This window comes from Macrobrachium rosenbergii, chromosome 13 (assembly GCF_040412425.1).
Source record: "Macrobrachium rosenbergii isolate ZJJX-2024 chromosome 13, ASM4041242v1, whole genome shotgun sequence".
NCBI classification, from domain to species: domain Eukaryota; kingdom Metazoa; phylum Arthropoda; class Malacostraca; order Decapoda; family Palaemonidae; genus Macrobrachium; species Macrobrachium rosenbergii.
The window spans coordinates 54,661,646-54,683,866 of record NC_089753.1 but is presented as its reverse complement, the minus strand read 5'-3'; the positions used below and the strand labels follow the sequence as shown (position 1 = coordinate 54,683,866).

Below are 22,221 nucleotides of genomic sequence, written 5' to 3'. Positions count from 1 at the left end.
GCAGTTATAGCCTTTTCAAAATATTTGTTTATGCCACAAAGTGCCATAAGTATATAACATGTTATTTTTCAACAGATGCCACAATCTACGTTGGTGGTCTTGATGACAAAGTTTGTGAAGGACTTCTTTGGGAACTTTTTGTTCAAGCAGGTCCAGTGGTGAATGTTCACATGCCAAAGGATCGTGTTACACAGCAACATCAAGGTTATGGTTTTGTTGAATTTATGGGTGAAGAAGATGCTGATTATGCAATAAAAATAATGAACATGATAAAGGTAAATTTGTACTTACTTATTGGGTTGTGGTAGACATTTTAATTCTTTATTACGCATATTTTCAACTTTTTTCAGTTTCTTGTAGATTTTGGTTATTTTTCAAACTTGAGGTTTGAATTAAAATAACTTTAAAGTTATTCTTTTGTTTTCAAAACAGACCCATTACTTTATGGTAACCTGATATGTAGTAGTAAGTGTCTACTGGCATGTCCCAGAAGGAGAGAGCCCTTTTCTTATTTATGAGTGTGTGGTCATTTTCTGTCTTTTACATGAAACTTGCTGCCTTGTTTCCTAGAAAATATTGGCTTGAAATTCACTGGAATCATTTATGAATCCTTAAATCTTCCTAGCCTTTGCTTTATTTTCACTTTCCTATTAAATGGTAGTGGTAAATACCCTTATTTTGAAAAGAATGTTTCCTCTCTATATGATAGCTATATTCCCTGCCTTAGGAGGGAGGACGATAATGTGAAAACAAACTAAAAAAAGGAATAATAGGATTGTTTAGTTTGAACCATCAATGGAGCCCTCCCTCTCGTGTGAACAGCTTGTCGGATTGTCTGTTGTTTTCCTATTGGGTTTTTCTGTCATCGGCCGTCGAGGACCTGTTGGAGAATGTTGTTGACATTTTTGGTGCAGTGCTGATGTGGTTTGATATTAAGTTGGTTTTGTTTATGTAGAATGGATATTCTGGAAGATAAAAACAAAACATAGGATATATAAAGTAAGAATAACACCCATCTTTACTTTTTAGCCTGTAACGGTCTTGATATGTGCATAAATGTAGGAGCAAGGATTGTTCTTTCAACGGCCATTGCAGTCATTGTCCTAATTAGAAGATGTTATGAATAACTAATTGAAGTATGAAAAGGGGTGAGAAGCTGACAAGAATACGAAAGACAGCAAAGGGATTCCCCTGCAGCTTGGATAGGAAGTGGTGATGGAAGCAAGAGCTTTTTGGCTTTTGCAATCTATCAGAGTAGCTCTTCTCCCCCTTCTGGTGTACCTTGTAATCCTTCTTCCTCTAGATGTCTGGTAAATTAGCGGCCAATGTAGCCAGTCTTAGGACTACTGTAAATTCAAAAACTTATGGAATTTACCACACTACACTTTTATTACCATCCCAAATGAATCGTTCTTTTTCAATTGTCCCCATTGCTGCAGAAGAGGAGCTGATGCACTCCCTCCCTTTTAGCCATACCATAGCCATGGCTCTGACACTCCCCTCACTTTTGGAGGTACAGGGAAGCTGGGTATGTCGAGGAGAGGAAGTGGTATGTGCCTGTTGTCAGCTTTCTCTGGCCTGCCTGGCACAAGTTGCACATGGGGTTGGCACACAGTTGCCAAAGGATGCATGAGGTAAGCTCAAATAGAGTGGCTAGGTAAGGTGTGGGTGATTTAGTTGCAGATCAGCATGCTTGTTATAGACCTATTTCTGTCTCCAAGACCTTCAAGGAGGCCACAGAGCCCTAATGATCCCTATTCAGGAACCTATTCCGGTTCTCTGGTTACTTCTATCCCATGTTTTTGATATCTCCCCAAAAGGGTGCATTGATGGCTTCTCTCAGGGCACTCCTCTGGTGCCAGAATCTTTGTCTCCCAGACATCTGGATCTGCTAGTCTGTTTCCATATCAGTTGTCCAACATGCAGGAGGTTTATTCACACAACAAGAATCGAGTGTACTGGCATAATTGTCTGCTTGTACTAGATTGCAGTCGCCTTTGGTGCCACGCCGTGCTAAGGCTTACCCCTGATCCCAACCCCTTGTCAAGGTGGGTGGGTGTTCTCAGGGGCCTGATTGAATGCACAATTGTACCTTTCATCTCTGCAGTGGGTTCAAGAGAACATTGGGAAACCTTCTCCCTTTTACTTCTCCTCCTCCTCCTCATAAGTTTTCCTGCTTCCTTCTTCCTCTATTGATGATGAACTTTGCATGGAATTGATTACAGTAGAGGCTGTTGTTTGAATATGACATCAATTCAGCATAGGTAATAGGTAGGTACCTCCCACCCTACTACTTAGTGGACCCACCTATCCCTCTTCTTCTTTATTGCTTATTCTAATCTACACTTAGCAACCTTTTTTTTTGCATCCTTGAGAGGTTTGGTAGCTTAGTGCCCCTTTAATATCACGTATGATGCCATCCAATTTGTGAGATAGGCTTTAAGGTTCCTACTCAATGCAAGGGTCACAAGCTCGCTGATTGGTGGATGTACGATATGGGTTGCCAACTCTTTTCACTGCTTCCAGGGTGACTATGCCAGCCCCATTCTTGATGGGACAAAACTGAAGAGGACAAATGACCGGGTTGTCATAGCTCAGTTCTGAGGCTCTATATGTGTAAATGATCATATTCTTGATATTCCTGATCCTATGAGGACTCTTTCCTTTCCTCCCAAGGCATTAGGAGGACATAGTATCTTTTTATCATGTATGAAAAAGCCCTCCTCAACCTAATACATACATGGTGACAGCAGAAGGAAATAACAAAAGCTCTCTCGGTGACATTACAGAATTGCCCCCTAATCCACCAATTCCTCCAGATCCTCCTCCTGTTTCGGTTTTAATAACAACCCCTGGTGAGAATATGGTGATGGATCACTCATCGACCTCTCTGTTAACAACCCCTGCATCTTCCCTAGGTCATGGCAAGAATATGGACACTTTTGTCTAGCTTAGGTGATGACTCTGCTACCACTGTTAGCAAGTCATTATCTAGTAGCCACAAAGAGCAAAATTCTCTTGGTGGTGTAAATGATAATATTGTACATCCCTGTGTTTTGGGACTGGGAGACCTTCCAGCTTTCCTTGGAAGCATAGGCTTTCTTGCTGAGCGGCAACGCGGATATGGCTGGATATCTCTCGAAGTCCTCTGCAACGGTCCCAGGGACTGGATCCGTCTTCGCTGGTTGGTGTCATTGACAGAACTTCTTCTCGGGTCAGAGTCACTCTTCAAGTCTGGACTTCCTCGTCTTCTCTGCCGAGGGTTGCTTCTCTCCCTTTCATTTGTGAAGAACGTAGGTCCTTGAGACCTAGCCTTCTATCTGAAGTAGCCTCTTTCTCCTCAGTCGAGATTTAGCTATGGATGAGAAGCTTGCTGTCCCAGGGAACTGTTCCCTGGGTGGCATGTGACTTGTTTAGGGTTCCTGTCCTGTGCTCTGCACGCGCCCTTACAAGAGTCGTTGGACAGAGATGTGCCCTCTTAGGACCATCTCTCATCTCGCTCTGGCGTTGGCATAGAAGATGGAAGAACAGGTGAAGGGGATCAATGCTGCGACTCCTTCGTAAGTGGACTCCGAATCCATTGACATCTATTGTCGGGTTTGAGTACTTCTTGTTCCCCTCCTCCTTGGACTTTGTATCATTGATCCAGATCAATCGTTACCTTGTCCTATTAGGGAGCTGTGGTACTTTCCGAAGGCTTGATATTCCTTTCTTAACCTGGATGTCATCGATGTTTTCGCTAGTACTATCTCTCCCAAGGAAGAAGTGTCTTAGGACACATCTTTCTCCTGGCTTCGTGAAGCGATCGAAGGAGGTACTCGGCAGCTGGCGACGATGATACCAGTACTTTCCACCCGAGAGCTCACGAAGTCAGTGGCATGGTCCATCCCTCGCATTCCGGAAGTTTCTGTCTGTCTGAAAGCAAGATGTGATCTCATAGACCACACTCTTGTCTTCTTCCTATGGTCTTGCCCACAGGCCCTTGGAACCTTTTTTCCTTGGCCCTGTGGTGTCTGGTCAACAAGTTGTGTTTTCTTACCTGGCTCCTTCAAGAGGACTAGTAGCATCTCGCCTAAGGTGTTGGTTCGGAAGTGAGAAGGATTCCGAGAGTGACTGGCTCCTCCTCCTCCTCCTTCCTCATCCTCATACTTCTCCTTTGGGATGAGAATAGGACTTGAACTGATACTTGCTGGATCTGGCGTCTGATGCGATAAGACTACACATCGAGCACCCGTTCTATTTTTCTTCTAGAATCATAGAAGCAATTCTGCTCCTTCCTCTAGCAAGGGGAGGAAGGAGAGACTGGCAGTAAGGGAATCCCTATCTCAGGTTTTCCTTACTGCGTCTGACTCTAAGATTCTTCCCAGCCTATCTCGTAGGAGTTACGTTTCCTCACTTATGCCAAAAGGTCCAGTATCTGACATTTGATCTTGCAGTTCCTAAACTCCGATCATTATGTCAGAGGCACAGTACTCATCCTCGCTCTTTCGACCAGGAGTACCCCAGGTGTCCAGAACTCCAGTCAGTTCAAGGGACTCGCTCAGATTCCTCCCTCCAACCAGTGAGTCTTCCTAATGTAAAGGACCGATGGTTTTTATATCGTGTTGGAACAAGTCACAATTTTTGAAAGTTAATTGAGGTCCTTTACATTACATTTTATGCCCGCCTCATGCCACCTCTCAACTCAATCTGAACCTGGACCGAAAGGCAAACTGCAATGTTTACATCCGGGCAGGTGGGTATTCCTTGCCTACTTGGCGTTAGTTACTGCCTAACCACCTTGTTCAAGAGTTTAACGGCTGTGTCCAGCTTCGCTGTAAGTAATTCCTAATGTAAAGGACCTCAGGTTTGTATAGTTAGGAAAAATACAATATACTCTCAAAAATTGCGATTTTACTGAGATGACTGGAGAGAGAGAAATACACGTGGTGGAGCACAGGATTTACTTGGAGGGGTTGGTCAAAAGGTCAAGAAACATTTCAGTTGGAGGAAAAATGCCGCCAAAATACTCGAGTTTGTCTTAGGCTTACTGTAGGAGTCCAAAGGAACAATCCTGAAGGGGTTATCCTGCACTGAGGCACGTGGCTCATCGAATGAGGTGGCGGTCCTGGGAATTGGGGCGAGTGGAAAAAATGGACGTCCGCTCGCTATTAAGGCCAAAACATAATAGAGAGAGAACCCGAGCACATCTGGGTGACGAACGAAGCCAAAACGCCTCAGGGTCCAATATGGCTGCTGCTTCAGGTAGCGACTTCCAATCTTTGTAGCGGCTCTCTCACGGCAACCTGGAAACACAAGACATTTGGCGGCAGGGGAGGAATAATACAGGGAGGACAAAATGAGTGGAGCCTACTACTATGGGTAGCCATTTGCACTTCATTTTCATGAGAGCGGCTATTTTATGAGCAATGGTTAACCCTGCATATAAAAGTAGGAACAAAGTAATGGATTATGTTCAGAGCCATTACTCCTCATTGGAGAAAGCTACCCTTAGATGATCTAGAACCACCTTTTTTCTCAGGAAAGAATTGGTGGTGTTCTTTTGGGTGTGAGATGCCACAGCAACTCAGTTAGGTAGGTGGTAACTCTTTAGGGATCATGTTTATTTGTGGTTTTAGCTCCCATCAACTGCGGAGGCCAAACTTTCCATTCTGCCTTGTACAATCTGAACCAATGGCTATACTATTCATGGTCCACATTCCACCTCCTTGCTATAGTGAACCTCGCCTGATGAGGATCCTCATCTGACAAGAACTTGCCATGGGATCGTATGCATCGGGCACACAGCAATAAGGATATTTCTAATATCTGATAATTTGGTTATAGGGAAATCTCTTGCCCTCCTCCAGCACACACTGTTGGAGTCAGCTAATGATGGAGGCTAAGTTTCACCTCAAAAATAATGTTTTTTATATAAGTAACTTACCCAGTAAGTACTTAGCTAACAATTTCTTGCCTCGGCAGCTTGAAAATTAAAAATATTGGCTGGTAATGCTTCACAGATTTAGTGCAGGTGACTGGTCCCGCCCACTAATGGGAATACCAAGAACTACTAGCAGACAACCTCATTCTATTTCTGCGGACATTCGGGTAACACCGATTTTGATGGCAGCTGTGTTCTTTTCGCTAGTCGGAGACCGGATTTAGGCGAAGGATTATCGCCAATTTCGGGTAGCCTTCAAGCTTTCAGCTTTCAGGACAGTATTTTATTGTTTTGTTTTAATGGGCTTGATTAAAGTTTTTCATATTTTGGCACAGTAGTGAATTCTCAGTAGCATTTGATAGGATTTGAGATACATCTGTATAATGGTACCCTGTGTACTTCAACTGTTGTTGGTAAATTGTTAATTGAACATCTTATACTTTCCTTGCAGAGATCTGGAAGTGGAAGAGCAGTAGGTGGTGGGGAGAGAATTGTGCTTATTCTTGCTTGCTTTTTTGAGGAGAGTAGCCATTCTCGACACCTGGGAACTGTGCTACGAGCTCCCAAACTGTTCACCAACCTTTGAGCTCTTAGCTCCTGAGCTACTGGCTCTCCTGGCGCCAACTCTCTCCCTGCACCAATTTTCTCTCCTTCTACTGGGCCTCTTGCTCCCACGCCTTGTTTCCTTGCTTCCTTCCTGTGCCATTGCCAGTCTTGCGTTTGGGTTAACCCATATGTTAACCGTATAATAGTGTAGTGTTGTGCAGTGGAGGAGGTGCCTACTCATCCCTTGATTCTCCTAGACAAAGGTCCCTGTCTAAACCTGGGAGGAGACATACTGGAAGTCCAAGGGAGGTCGACGGTTTACAGACCGGTAGTCACCCCCTCAGTTGAGCCTGTTGCTGGTCCCAGGTACTGACACACAGCCACTGGAAAGGCATTTACTGGTTGTGTAGTGGAGTATGTGGCTGTCTGGTCCTGTCGGCTCTCCTAAACCCAGTCCCTGTCAGACTCCCTTAAACCTGGGAGGAGGCATACTGTCTGTCCATGGGAGTCCGAAGGGGTTTTGCCCCAAGATAGCTGCCTCAGTCGAGCCTGCTGTCCGCAGGTGTCGACAGACAGCCCTGGGAACAGCGTCCATAGAGATGTGCTTTTTTCTAGTGATACTCAAGTGTAGACAAAGTGCCGATGGCATTTTTTGTAGTGAATCTCAGCCATTGAAGAGGCTTTTTTTGGATGAGGTTAGCTCTTCTCCGCTTTTCTGTAAACGTCTCAAGTAGTGGGAGTGTAGTCCACGCCTTTTTATATCTTCTGGGACAGTCTTGAACTTTTGTCTCCTGAACTTCTGTTTGTGGAACACCAGTATTGGCACAAGCGGACCATCAGTGTCCTAGTGTTCTTTTTGTCCAATTCCATAGCGTCCAATAGTGCCAGAGCTTCCTGTAGCACCCGAGTGCCTAATAGCACTTGATCTCCATAGTGCCCCGAGCGCCTTATAGCGCCAGAACTTGTCTTCGCATTCCCAACACCAGCTCTCATGCGTCTGGCGCCAGCCTACTAGTGACTGACGCCAATTTCTCTTAGCTTGGCACCCGTCTCTTCTAAGAACATACTGTTATCCTTTTTTCAGCGCAGTTTCCAATTGAAAGCCTAGCTCACGTCTTAAAGTGGCTGACACTAGTATCTGATCATCGGGTGTCCTCTCTACAGTATCGGACTCCCTCCTTTGAGTACCATACAATGCTGTCAGGTGGTTTTGTCTCTTTTTAATCTGTTCCTCCTTCACCTAGAGTTCCAGAAGACCTAAATTGCTCCCTTTCGTGACGTCAGTTAGTGTCTCAAAGCATTGACCTTTGCAGACAGGGACTTTGGTAGAGGATATTATGAGCTTGTTGAAGAAAGCTGTCACCTCCACAGGGAGTTGGGAGTCTGGCTTTGGTCTTTTAAGGGAGCAAGACAAATGTTTGTTCCAACACGATATAAAAACCGTCGGTCCTTTACATTAGGAATTACTTACAGCGAAGCTGGACACGGCCGTTAAACTCTTGAATAAGGTGGTTAGACAGTAACTACAACCAGGTAGTTACTACCCGGATGTAAACATTCCAGTTTGCTTTCGGCCGTCATGCATTGCAGATGTGTTTTCAGATCTCTTTGCCTGACTGTTGTTAAGCTCTTTATTATCGGTGGGATCTTCCTGTATTTTTTGCATATATTGCGGTGGGATCTTCCTGTATTTTTGTGCATATATTGCATGTGTTTGATATTTATTAATACAAACCCACGATTTGTGATAACCTTGCATAAGCCGTTGTTCCCCTGCGTCTTGTGTCTTGGGTTTGACGGCCAAGGGCATATTTAGAGGGGCGTAACCGAGTGGTAATGCTTCTCTTCCAGTAGCCCTTTATTAGATACTGAAGGCATTCCCCAGTACGTTCAGAGATATTAGATTGGGACGTAATATCTTCGCTCCCCTTCATTTATTGCGACGTAAGAGTTCGCTTCCCCTCTTGGGCGTCCGCCCTCCATGTACAAGGGCATGACTACTTCCTTCCTACGTGTTCTGAGTGTTGTTTTCCCCACCTGCGCTATAGAGAGTTGTTGGGGGGGGGAGGTTGCGGGTGTGGTTGGTAAGTTCCGCTTCCACGGCGCCCTTGGTGGACTCCTTCCTTCTCTCTGTAGGTTCCTCCTTATCTCTCCTTCGGTAGAGATCTCTCTCCTTTGCCCTCTTCGCTCGCTCGTTGGGCGAAGACCACGAGGGTGGGGGGAGCCACGGGCGGTCGGGCGACCTCTTCTAAGGGGCCTCCTCTCACTGCATAGGGCAGTTCCCCTCGTAGCGAGAGGAGGCTCCCTCTACTAATCATCTTTGCTTTTTCTTTCAGGTTGACAATGAGCATCGCAGGCACAGCAGTAGTTGGCTGGATATCTCAGGGTATATCTTGCACTAAGGAGTCCCGACGTTCATTCATTGTTGCTTCGGGATCGACCACAGTACCTGGTTGGAATGGCCTAGTTCCACGTAGGGATTGTTCCGACTCTGCTCCCCCCGATGTGGATGGATCGCTGTCATTGCTGGCCTTCATGTATGCTGTGGCACTGCCTCTGGCATATCTATGGTCCATCTGCTCCTGCTGTTTCCTTTGTTATGCTTCTGTTAACTTGACGGCAGTCTCTGATTGTTCCTGTCACTGCTTGTGACATTCATGTGACGTTCCTAGCTGTTGCTGTAGCTCCTGCATCGGCTGTCCTGATCGTGCCTGCTGCTTCTCCTTGTGTTGGTGTCTCGGCTGTTCCTGCCTAGCTGTGACTATTGCCATCCTGTAGATGTTCGAGTGAAGGTGAAGGAAGCCCCTGTGAAGTGATGTTCCTGGCCGTTGTAGTAGCTCCTGCCTTCCGAACCGCTTCTGTAGCTCCTGCATCGGCTATCCTGATCTTGCCTGCTGCTTTTCCTGGTGGTCGTGTCCTGGGCTGTTTCCATTATGTTCCTGCCTAGCTGCCCTGGAGGTTACAATGTTTCATGTCCACCATCATCCTGCAGATGATGTCGGAGTGAAGGTGAAGGAAGTCGCCCTGTGGAAGTAGCTGCCGTCTTCTTCAACTTATCTTCGATTTCATCTTCTGCTGCCTCTTCCCTTCCTCTCCTGAGGTTTGAGGGTCCCAGGAACGGACAGACCTCTGTCGGCTGAAGGAGAGGAAGGCTGCTTCTTTCCCTTGATGCCCTTGGGCGTCTAGGGACTGCCTCCCCTCCGAGGAAGCAGTGGGTCTCTCGTTGGCTCTTCCCAACCTTTGGATTAGGAAACTGATTCTCATAGCCCTGGTTTTGTGTTTTGGGAGCCGCGGGCGTGCGGATCTCGGTTTGCGATTCCGTTCCCAGTCTTAGAGGTTCTGCCTCTAAGATGGGTGCTGCTTTGGCGCTCGTTCGCGAGCCGCTCTGAGTACTCGAGATTCTGTGGAATATCTGAGTATCCCGATCTGGTCTGGAGAGTACTCTCCCGGCCCAGTTGGGAGCAGTGCAGAGAAAGGGCTGAGGCACCCAGGTGTCTCAGCTCTTCCTGCCAGCTCCACAAGCACTCCCCGAGTGCTTACCAGTGCTCGGTCAGGTTCCCAGCCTGGTGTCTTGATCCTATTTCGGTTCGAACACCAGAAGAAGCAGGGAAGAGATTCCCTTTGGGAGTCCTGTGGGACTTCTAAGGGACTGACTCTCTTCCGGGAGACAAGTTTCTCTCGTTGGCTCTTCCCGCCCTCAGGCAGGAATTGAGTCTCATTCTCCTGTGGGGTCTGGCGTTTCGGGGGCTGCGGCGTGGCCTCTTGAGGCTGTGCCTTCGTTGCCAGTCGTGGAAGTCTGCCTCTAAGACTGGTTCTGTGCCTGGCTCTTTTCAATTTCTTAGGAAACCAAAGCAGCCACTCCTGATTTTTGGGAGTCTCGTAGGGTCGTTCAAATTCTATGAATCAGAGCGCTCTCCTAACGAGAGGTACAGGATGAGAGAAAGTGCTGAGAAACCCAGGTGTTTGGGTTCCAAGACACCCAGATGTCTGGGTGCCAAGACACCAGGTGTCTCAATACTGCCTGCCAGCTGCTTCGGTTGCTTGGCTGGGTTTCATCCTGGTGTCTTGAACCTTAGGGTTTGAGCATGCAGGATAGCAGACACAGAATTCCCCCTTTGAACCTTCTTCTTGAGGGCCTCGGCCTCGAAGGAGTTTAGATTTTGGGAAACTAGCGAAACTTTCACGGGAGACAAGTTCCGCCCTGTTCAGTTCTGACTGTATTTCGCGCGATCGGCTCAGCTCGGCTCACTCGGCTAGCTTGCCCAGCCCAGCCCCTGGTCCCGCTTGCAAGACTGGCTCGGCTCACCTCACTTGCCTCCCAGTCCACCGCATACCACCCAGTCTGGTTCACGTGATCGGCTTGGCCCCACTCGGTTTTTTCCGAATCGGGTTCTCAGCTCTGTTCAAGTTTGGTTTCTGCTCTTCCCAGGATGTTGTCTCGATTGTCCACGGAACAAGCGCTCTTCTTCCCCTGTGTGGCAGGGTTTCTTGGGTTGATTATCAAGGTCGATCCCAGCTCTCCTGCTGGTCTTACTGTTAGGACAGGTAGGGGTACTCTTTCTCCTCACCAGTTCTATTTTCCTCTTGAGTTGTTCCAAGAGGCTTTGCACCGATTCGTCAGACTGAGAGATCTCGACGAATTTGACTTGGAGTTCAGCTCCCCTGTGAATGCTTTGGGTGTCGGTCCCCAGATTGTCTCGTAGTACAACCAGGTAGCCGAGGAGGGTTTCTTGGGATCTGTCAAGGTCTCCTCCACCAGAGAGGTTTTCTTGAAAGAGTACAGGAGTTTCAGCTTTGGACAGCAATGAGGTCTTCCTCTTCAAGTTTACAAATCACCCTCGTTTTTGGAGAACTTTGCTGCCAGATTCTGACTCAGCGTGAGGATCCCTGGGTCAGGACCACGGCTCCCCCAATGAATAATCTTCTCTTCAACCCTTGTGGAGGTGGCCAAAAGTGTTGGGGAACCTGCTGGTCCTTGCTTACAGGCATTCTCGACCAGATGAATTCTTTTCTTCCTTCAGTTCATTCAGGTCAAGACACCTTGCTTCTTCCCTTCCTGGAAAGCAAACTGCCTTCTGGAGACTTCATGCCAGGGTGGGTCTTTATACCAGACTGCAGTTCTGTGAGCAATTCTGGTGCTAAGAAGGACTTTGTCCCAATTCAGATCTCCAGTTTTGTAAGTCCCTAGTTGGCTCGACCCTTAGGAACGAACCTTTACATGGTTCTGCCTTTCTCTTTCAGAGATTTGCCAAATACCACAGTAATCAAGGTTCTTACCAGGGCACTGCTTGGTGCTCTTGGTAACAGAAGGTTTCTAAATCCATGGAGGGTTGTCTAGATTTGTTTCTGGTTTGTCTATTCTGAAATTTTCGGTAATACCTGCTTCTTCTAAGGTTCATTTTTTCCTTTCGTGGATAAATTTCTTTCGTCTGCAGGTGTAATTCTGCCATCAGGCTTTCAATGTTGCTGAATATACGTATCTATGTCTCTAAAGGTTATTGATTACTAGTTGTGCAATGTTTTAATTTGGTTTTTCCAGTATTCATGATCATGTCTCTAAAGAATTCCTTAAATTTCATAATATCTATCAAGATTATCAGGGGAATGAATTATCTATTTTCTTTGAAATCTATGGCCTCTTCAAGGTTTCCGAATTTTCCTTTTCCCGCTTTTTCTGGGTCATCTACTGGTCATTCTCAATCTTCTTTTTTCGTCCACTCTTCAGGAGGGCTCTTCAGGTCTTGTTTATTTGATCCTGTTTTGCCTTAACTCCAGTATAAAGATTTTGGTCTGAACTCCCAGATGTTAGGGCTTCAACGGCTCCCTCTCTCTCTTCGGGGTTAAGGGAGGGTGTACCTTTAGCAGATCTGTCTTCTTTTTCACCTTTTGCAAATCCTCTAGTTTCTCAGGCATCCGATCTAGATGCTTCTCAGGTGGTTGCAGAGGCATCAGCAACTCCTCATTTTCTCATCCTTTTGTGTTCTAACTGCTATGTATCCAATCACATTCTCACAGATAGTAATGCAGCAGAGGTGGTTTCCCCGTCACAGCTTTCGTGTGTGTTTAAAATTGCTATTTCCCTCAGCCTCCGCCTTCTAGGATAGCTGGTAATTTGCCTTCTTCAGTTACCACCTTGGGTTCGGTAGCCCTTAGCATGCCTGTAGAAACTCCTTTGAGTTCTGGACCAGTTGGTAAGTTCTCCACCTGTCCAACTTTGGCGGTAGGTGCTCTGGTGGTTACTCCAAGTGTGGCTTCTTCCTTCTTCTCCTTCTTCTTCTTCTTTCTCAACCTTTCCTTCAGGTTTCTCTTCCTCCATCTAAGGCGTTCAATGTAGGTTCGGGTTTGATTCCAGGTCATCAAGGAGTTTCTCCCTTTCTCAACTAGCTGGGATTTTAGTTCCGGATTCCCATTCTTCATGTAGTTTGATTCGTCCAGATTTGGCGTGATCGGCTGTTATGGCTTCCGCCCAGGGTAGTTGTTGCCCAGGTGTTACGCCATCGCCGCTATAGCGGGCTTGGCGCAACCGATCATGGTTGGCCTGGCATGTTCGTGACAGATTAAGTGTCAGGTGTCTGTCTTGGCGACTTTTCCGTTCCGTTCAGTCGGACCAGTCTGACAAAGAATGTTCCTTTGAAGAAGAGGATCCAGTACTGGATATTAGTTTTTCTCCAGCTAATGAGAGTGAGTATAAGCAGATAGTGGACTTTATTCATTCCCTTTATCCGCAGTCCAAGGCTCCTGAGGAGCCTACATAACCAAATCAAGCGATGTTCGAATCACCATATGCAACGAAACCGGTAGTATCTCAAACATCAAAGAATCTGGTCTGGTTTGGCCGAGTCAAGCAGGCGTTGAGGGAGGCAGACTCTATTTAGCTGCGATTATTGGGTTGGGTAAGCAGGATTCAACCTTGCTTCCTATTCGGAAGGGGTTTTACAAGGTAGCGGGTAACCCTTCTGCAGGTGTCAGGGTTCCTCTCAATGAATCTGTTGAGGCTCTTCTCTCTCAGGTTCCTTTGTCAAATCGTCTGGTCTCAGCTACATCTTGGGAGGCTTGTATCCTGGAGGACACCTTTCGCAGCCAGTCGGAGGCCTTGTCCCTCTCTGTGTGGATGTTGTCCGGGTTAATGGGGTTCCTTAAACAGGATGGGTATACTCCCTCCAATTCTGCGTTGTTTGATAACCTCATCACTTCAGTTTCAATGGGGTTGGCTTACCAGGCTAACATTTCTGTGGGCTGTACGACGTTCTTTGGAAAGAAGAGGAGGGATTTCTTTTTGGATCATCTGCCTCCTCATTATCCGAGATTCACAAGAGGATTCTGGGTTGAGGGCTCCTGCTTTCAGCAACAGTCTTTCTTTAGGAGGAGGATGTCTCTTTGATGGTAAACTTTGTGTTTTGGACATCGGCAGTAGAGTCACAACAGGCTATGATTTGGGTAGCAGCATCACCAAAGAAAGTCTAGTTTGCCTCCAAGAGTTTGGCTTCTGCCTCGGTATCGAAGCCTTCTTCGTTCAAGAAGGGTTTTCGAAAGTAGATGTTCCCTTTGCTTGCTCTTGTAGGAATGCCTTGTTCCTTTCTGGAACATCTGGAAGGAGTGGGGCACAGAGAGTTGGGTAGTGGAGGTGTTAAGGGAGGGGTACAGAGTCCCTTTTCATTCTCATCCCTCTATCCAGCTCCCCGGTTTACCTTCCCAGTTATTCCCCATCCTCCATCAAGGGGGTAGCTTTGGCGACAGAGATCCAAGCCCTTTTAGAGAAGGGAGCATTAGAGCCCGCTCCCCCTTCTCTGGGTTTTACAGCGGATCGCTTCGTGGGTCTCAAAAGCAGGAGGATCTTGAGACCTATTAGATCCTCGGTCTCAGACAATTGATATCTCCGACGGTTTCACATGGAAATCCTGCAGTCAGGTGCTACGGTCAGTTCGGAGAGATGATTGATAAATTTCAGTGGACTCTCAAGGACGCTGTGATTCCAGGTTATGATTCTTTCAGGACCGAAGTTCCTTCAAGCCGGGTCCAACTGGAATATCTCCAGTTCAAAGTTCTCTGCTTCGGTCTGGATCGCAGCATCCAGGTCTTCCCGAGGGAAATGTCTCCTATTTCGGACATAATGCATTGTTGGGGTTTTCGGATGGGGAGATATTTCGACGATTGGTTGGTTCAGGCTTCGTCTGTGGATGGGGTGTTGCTGGCAAGGGATTTCTTATTGAACCTGTGTCAAACTTTAGGAATTCAAGTCAATTTAGACAAAAGCTCACTAATGCTTTCCCGACAGAAGAGCGGATTCTGGCGATTCTAAGCTAACTGGAGGTATTCCTGTCGAACAGCGCTCAACCAGTGAGCCTGTGGAAAAGCTTGCTTGGTCAAATGTCCTCCCTCACGTTTCTAGTTCCAGGGTCTTTTTTCTGGATGTGCTCTCTGCAGGTGTGTATCAGGAATTGCTGGGACTTTCAGGAAGAGAATGCGTTCATAGTCTGGGACGATTCTTGCCTGAAGGATCTTTGGTGGTGGTCAGAAGAACATCATCTGACCATAGGCATAAGATTGGACTCCCCTCTGCCAGATGATCATCTGTACACAGATGCCTCAGATTGCGGTTGGTGTGCAACCCTGGAGAAATCTCAGGCCCGAGGCCTTTGGAGGGACCTGGATCAAGAGGAGTCCATAAAATCCCAGAGTTGAGATGGTAGAGGAGGGCTACAAAGCGTTTCTCAGGAGCAATAGCTTCATGAAGCAATCAAAGGAGGTACTTCGGAAGCTGGTGACGATACCGGTACTTTTCCACCTGAGAGCTCATATCTCTCAGTGGCTTCTTGCATCCCTCTTGGAACTGTCGGTCAAGAGAAAATAGCGGTCTGGTGAGACCTCACTCTTGTTTTACCTGACATTTGATCTTGTCCACATTGGAACCTTTTTTTTTCCTTGATCAATATGGTGGCTGCTCAACAAGTTGTGTTTTCTTCCTGGCTCTTTCGACAGGAAGAGGACTAGTAGCATCTCGCCAGTGTTGGTTCTGGAACTCCAGATACAGTTCAAGTCAGACTCTCAGATTCCTCCTCCTTCCCCATCCAGTGAGTCTTCCTTCGGGATGAGAAGGACGGAACCGGTTTATATATCTTGATGCAGTAAGAACAAAGCACCCATTCTGTTTTTTTTAGAAAAGTAAAGCAATTGTTCTCCTGACTCTAGCAAAAAAAAGGTCCTTTACATTACAATAGTAACCCCATCTCTGGTTTTCCTGGACTGAAAGGCAAACTGGAATTCTTACATCCGGGCATTAGGCAGGTATTCCTCACTTGGCAGAAAGGTCCAGTACTGACTTTTGATCTTTGTTCAAGAATTTAATCAATATGTTCAATGGCGTACTTCTCCTTCTCTTATACCAGGATATATAGTTAGGAAAAATAAAATTTACTGTCTTTTTGTGACTTTTTATCCATTACTCCCTCTGATGCCTAATTCAACCAATTCTTTATCCTGTTTTGAAGTTCTTTTTTTGATTTGGAGTAAGGATCTTTTTATCCTAACATCGTGTGACTTATTAGGTTCACTCTTAATAAAACAATATTCCATAAGTTACTATTCAATCCAAAGCGTCTCTTCTCAGTCAGTGGAATAGGGGTGAATGGGAAAGAAAGAGTTAAGACCAATAATTATTTAATTATTTTTATTACATCTCTCAGACTGCACTTTTTGTCAGACGACAAATGGGTTTCTGTCTCTTCAATGGAAGTTAATTACATCCACAAGTACAATAACGTTAGTCTTAATCTCTTGAAAACCAGTTCTTGCTAGAAATTGTTAAGTTCAGTTTCTGTCAATTAAACACAGTTCAAGCAAATTAAAAAGTCTTTGGGACCTTTTAACTCAATTGAGTTTAAGTCTTAGTATTAACTAGCGACTCAATCCTCTTTTCTCTAGCCTTTTGACTCTGAACCCAAAGCTTCAATGTCTACTACCCAACTGGTATCAAAGCACCTTGAAGTTACTTTTGTTTTATCACCCAAACAGTAAGGCTCTCCTCGAACAGCTTTATTGGGAAGGTTAATCCATGAAACTGAAGAAGTTGATGGAGCAAAATCTCTCCTTAGAAGATTTGATCAGGGCAGGTAGTTGCGGGATCTGGACTCAGTCCATGGCTCTCCCTAGAATGTCAAACTGGAGAAATGGTTAATTACACATGTTTAAAGCCCCTTTTCATAAAGTTCATGTAAACACCTACTATTGAAGGCAGGATTATCTTGATGGCAGAAATGCTCAAGAGATGGGGGGACAGGTTATGCAAAGCAGCTCATTTGCTGTCTATCAGGTTCAAGTTTTACCAACAACTTTTTGCCTTGGTACATTATACTTGTACTAACTGTTTTGGGTTCATGTAAAGCCTTCATATCTTTGTTATGTTTAGCCCCCTGGCATAACAATCTGGATGAAGTTTTTCTCAATCCAATCTTTACCCTTTCTCTCCTTGTCAAGGAATCTGGATGAGCTCTTCTCTCTCTCTCTCTCTCTTTCTCTATTCTTACTTGATTGTTCACTGAAAAATCTTTTCCTTTTCTCTTTTTAAGATTCTTAAAAGGGCTTTTGATTTAAGGAAAAATCAGTTTCAGGCAGTACAATCCCTGTGAAAAAACAGCCATTCAGCACTATTTCTAGGTAATTCCGTTTGCAAGCACAGGCATCTCACCGAGTAGCAGCTAAATGAAATGCTGGACCTACGCCTCAATCCTCTGCTCCATTAGATGGATTGGAGCCGTATGCTGGTTGGGTCGTTAAAAACAGGACTTTTTCTCTGGTCAGATCCCTCTTCAGGAGGTCACAGGAGGTGCTCGTCTTCTTCGCCAAGATTTGCACCTTCTCTGGTTCAGTACACAAGACTTCACCACTTCAGCCTAGTCTTCCACCTAAAAGCAGCCCTTTTCTCCTCAGTGATGTTTAGCTATGATGGGGAGCTTCAACTGGTCTTGCTCTCCCAGGGACCTCAGGCCCCTGGGTGCTTTTCCTTTGTCGTTTAGGGTTTCTGCCTCGTGGTCCCAGGCACCCTTGCAAGAGTTGTCAGAGAAATAAATAATTCTCAAGACCATCTCTCATCTTGATCCAGCAAAAGGATAGATGATCTTTGTGAAGACCTTCTTTGCTGTGAGTATTCAAGGGATGGGGATTGCTAGCTCAATAATCTCAGATTACCTAGAAATAAGTGCTGAATGGACTTTTTTGCCCGCTGATTCTTCAGGACCCGATCCAGCAAATCTTTCCTTTTGGCCTCATGGGGCGATCGGAAGACAGGAGACTCTGCAGTGTTGCCAGACATCTGTCTACGCAAGAGCTCACAACCCTTTCAGTGTCTTGGGCCATCCCCGTTCCGGAAGTTTCTGTCGATCATCTTCAGATGCTCCTGTGTCATCAAAATACATTTATGTCTTTTCCAACTTTGGGTTTTTGCCCATGAGTCCTTGGAACCTCTTTCTTGGACCTCTGGTGGCTGCTCATCAAGCTGCTGTGTTTTCTTACCCAGCTTTTATAAAGGACATTTTTAGGGCATTGTGTTTGTTCTGGAAGAGAAGGGATTACTCCTGGTTGGGTTCTCCTCCTCCTCTTTCCTCGTCCCCCCAGGCTTCTCTTCCTTCAGGCAGAGAATGGGACTCAAACCACACTTGCTGGAACTGGCGTCTGATATTATTTTTAGTCTTTACAAGGTATTTTCGAGCTCAATTCTATTTTTCTTTCCTGGAATCATAGAAGCAATCCTGCTCCTTCCTCTAGCAAGGGGAGGAAGGAGACCCAGGCAATAAGACAAACCCTTTTCTGGTTTTGCCTTAGCCTCCGACTCTTTAGATTCTTCCTGGCCTTTTCGTATGTTACAATTCCTCGGTTTTCGTTTGAAATGGTCCACAGTCCTGACAAATGATCTTGCAGTTCCCTACAGTACTCTGATTAATATGTGTTTTTATAGGAGGCATGGTACTCCTCCTCGCTTTTCATGTCCAGGATACAGACCCTGGTGAACTCCAGTTCAGAGACTCACTCAGATTCCTCCCTCCAACAAGTGAGTCTTCCTAATGTAAAGGACTGATGGTTTGTTATCGTTAGGAACAAATCATAATTTTTAAAGTAAATTGTATTTTTCTCTTACAAACCTGAGGTCCTTTACATTACATTTATTCTTTTCATGCCACCCCTCAATCTGAAACCTGGGCTGAAAGGCAAATTGGAATGTTTACATCTGGGCAGGCAGGATTCCCCAAGACCTGAATTTTCAGTTCCTGCCTAACCACCTTGTTCAAGAGTTTTAATGGCTGTTTTCAGCTTTGTCTCTGTAATGAGTCTAATCTGAGACTACTTCTCAGGTTTGTATAGTTAGGAAAAATAAGAAGCTTATGATTTTTTTCTGAGATGTCTCAGATTCAGGAGAGCTTTTAGCCTGCTTTTAGTTAAAGCTTATGACATCAGAGCAGAATCTACTTCATTAGTTTTCTGGCACAAGATGTCTTACTTCCAGTCTAACTGGAACTACTGGATTTGTAATCGATCCTCACTTCTCATGATTTTAATGAGTGTTAATTTTACAGTCCCTTGGGATCATTTAGTATCTGGCATGGTGTGCAGAAGGAAGCATAGGATTTTCTCCTACTGTCTCTTCACCTTGTAGTGTAGTGTCGATTTTGGAGAGCTGGGGACATCAATTTACCCGAGATTGCATCTGCCACTCTCAGTGGATGGGCTTTTCCGTTCGCTGTTTGTGACAGAGTTATCTGGTTGTTTTTTTATGGACTCACCAGGTCAGGGGCACCCTTTTTTTAAGTTTTGCTAGTTTTCAGATGCCATTATGGTTACATAATTTCCACTGAGATGGATTTGGACAAAGCTCCCACTCAAATGGAGCGCTCCCACCTTTGCCACACCACCTGCAAGCTAAGAAGAGCACCAACCAGAGGCAGTATTCTCCTGCCGTACTCTCTTGATTGAAACAGATTTTGGGCATTGTCTTCAGTGCTAGCCACTTTTCTATTTCAAATTCATTACATGACGTAATGTTTTGGAGTAGAATATGTCCATCTATCCCACCTCCTGTCAATGTGGGATTCAGCTATGTAGTTTTATATAAAAATGACATTTTTATAATAAAATAAAGTTTTATATTTACTTAACAAGTAACTATATGATTGGAGCCCTCCCTCCCCCCTCTCATGGACACAGGGCACAAACAAAATGAGATTGTCTGCTAAGTCGTTCCTGGTATTCTCTGGGTGGGACTAGTCACCTACACAAAACAATTGAAACACAAGTGCTAATTTTGAATTTAGGCTGCAGATGATAGTTTGAAACTATAGTTATGTAGTTACCTGGCAAGATTATTTAAAACTTTATTTTATTATAAAGTATAACTTTTGCCTTGCAGTGAAATATTCAACTCATTTCGTTTTAACTTCTGGTTCATCACATACAAATGCAACATTTCTGTGAAAATTTGCATCTGATAATTCACAATGCTTATTTTTTCTTTGAAAGTCAAAAGTCATATTTGTTTTTAAAAACAAAAATTTTGACCTGTATTTGTCCTGTGACAACTAGCATACTTTTGAATGAGGGTAAATCTACAGTGTTATCTTGTGACCCATCATCAGCATGATTCAAAACAAACAATGCTACATGCCATTAGCTCAAAGTTGGGTTCATTTTTTCTTATTTTTACATCTCTCCTTTTTATCTAGTAGTGGTTTATAAAGTTTTTAAGCCAGATTATTTTATAAAGTGCCTGGAGCACCCACCAGTAATTACATGGGTTATTAGTTTTCCATTTCAGCAGCCTAAATTCAGATTTTGCAGGTAGTTTTGATTGCTCAGTGTAGGTGGGCAGGGCATCTTTAATGCAATATTAGGAATGACTCAGCTAATAACCTCTTTCTGTTTTCTGTCATACTCTACTAAACATTGGTGCTCACAGCAGTACTCCTTACTACAAAGCTCCCATGTCATATCTCCAGATTTGACCTTGACTTTACTGCCACTACTACAGGGCATATTTCATAGCCAACCAGAGATCTTTCAGGGTGAGTCTTGTCTTTTTTATTTTTATTACCTTGATTCAGATTCATTAAGCCACTCTTTCTATTTCAAAATTACATGACTGGTAATAGTTTGGTCTTAGAAAGTAATTCTCGAATGTTCCCACCATTCCTTTAGACCAAAACTTTTACATTTATGTTTTGCTGATAAAATAGGCAACATGCATATATAAATGCATTCATGATTTGTTTACAGACAGGCTGTCCAGCCATGCTGATGGAGTGATTGCCTCATAAACAGATATGAGGTTGTCTGCCAAACTTTTTCTTGATTTGTTTTCCTGTTGTTGCAGGGCAGGACCAGTCACCTGCAAATAATTACCTCAAAGTAAATAATTCTTGAATTTTACGCCATTTTTAGGCCAATCATTTGCGGATTATTTTTATTGGGCCTAGGCATCTCTCAAGCCTCCGGTAAATTATTTTAAAGTAATTCTTAACTGATATGCCATCCCATTGGGCCAAAAGTTTGTAATTTGTTCATGAGACTTACCTGCCAGATATATATATAGCTGTATTCTCCGAAGTCCGACAGAATTTCAAAACTCGCGGCACACGCAGTGGCCGGGCAGGTGGTTAGTACCCATTCCCGCCGCTGGGAGGCGGGTATCAGGAACCATTCCCATTTTCTATTCAGATTTTCTCTGTCGCCGGACTGTCAACACCAGTTGTCAGTTCCTCCGCCATTTGGATTTAGAAATTTGTTGTCACTTAAGTATTTTGGTTGTTTTTGGTATTCGACTGGATCTGTGACTTGGCATACGCTCTTTGTGGACCGTTTTTGATTTTGCTTTTGACTTTTCTTATAATTAAGATGTCTTACCTCTAGCTATTGAGTCTGTAGCTTGGGTGAATGTAAGGTGAGGCTATCGAAGACTTTGATAGTTCCTCACACTTTATGTATGATATGTGGGGTGTTCAATGCTCTATGATAATCGGTAATGAATGTGGGATTGTCTGAGGGTGAGTGGAAGAAATATGAAGCCTATATGCTTAAATTGGAGCGTGATAGGCTGAGGAAATCTTCCTCCTAGAGTGCATCCTTAGATGGACAGTCAGGGTTTTCTCCTACTAGTAACCCTGTAGTAAATTTTAGTACTAACCCTGTAGTTTGTTGCTGCAGAAGGTAATTCCCTGGCTCGTGTGGAGTCAATGCGTGCTCTTGAAACTAAAGTGAATGCAATTCAAACACATAGTGTTAGTGCTAGTGCCCCTAGTGTTGTGGAGGGGGCGTCAGATCGGCCCTATAATGCCTCTAGGCCTGGACCTCTGTCGAACTCCCAGGACCAGGGAGGGGGCATGTCGAAAGCCGCATGAGGGTTACGGGGCTTCCCACCGATCTGGCGTCCCTTCGGCGGCAGGTCCTGATGACGCTACCCAGGCTGCCAGGGATCGTGCTCAGGCACGCATCCTGAAGGATTGCTTCTCGTCCTCCGACACGTCCTCCCGCCTCGGGGTTGAGAGCTCGGTTGGACTCTCGCCCTCTTAAGAGAAGCTTAGAGGAGAGGATCACCACGCCCTCCTCTTCCTCTAGACGTTTGTACTCTTCCCCGAAAGTTGCGTGGATATTCCTCTGCAGAAGAGAATAAAATGTGTTTTCGAATGATGACGTTTACTCGACCCCCTGTCGCGCTAAGGCAAGGGCTAGAGCTTCTTCCCTGTGTGAGAAGGAAGTGACGTCTCTCGCCC

At 45.1% G+C, this 22,221-nt stretch overlaps 1 protein-coding gene across 2 annotated transcripts in view; it reads left to right on the top strand.

Annotated features, from left to right (window-relative positions):
- Positions 1-22,221, top strand: part of Spx (Spliceosomal protein on the X) — a 190,066-nt gene that overhangs the window by 73,751 nt on the left and 94,094 nt on the right. For both annotated transcript variants that reach the window (XM_067115537.1, XM_067115538.1), the window contains exon 2: positions 76-275. In XM_067115537.1, the coding sequence (XP_066971638.1) occupies positions 76-275 (200 nt within the window). The remainder of the gene's footprint in view (positions 1-75; positions 276-22,221) is intronic.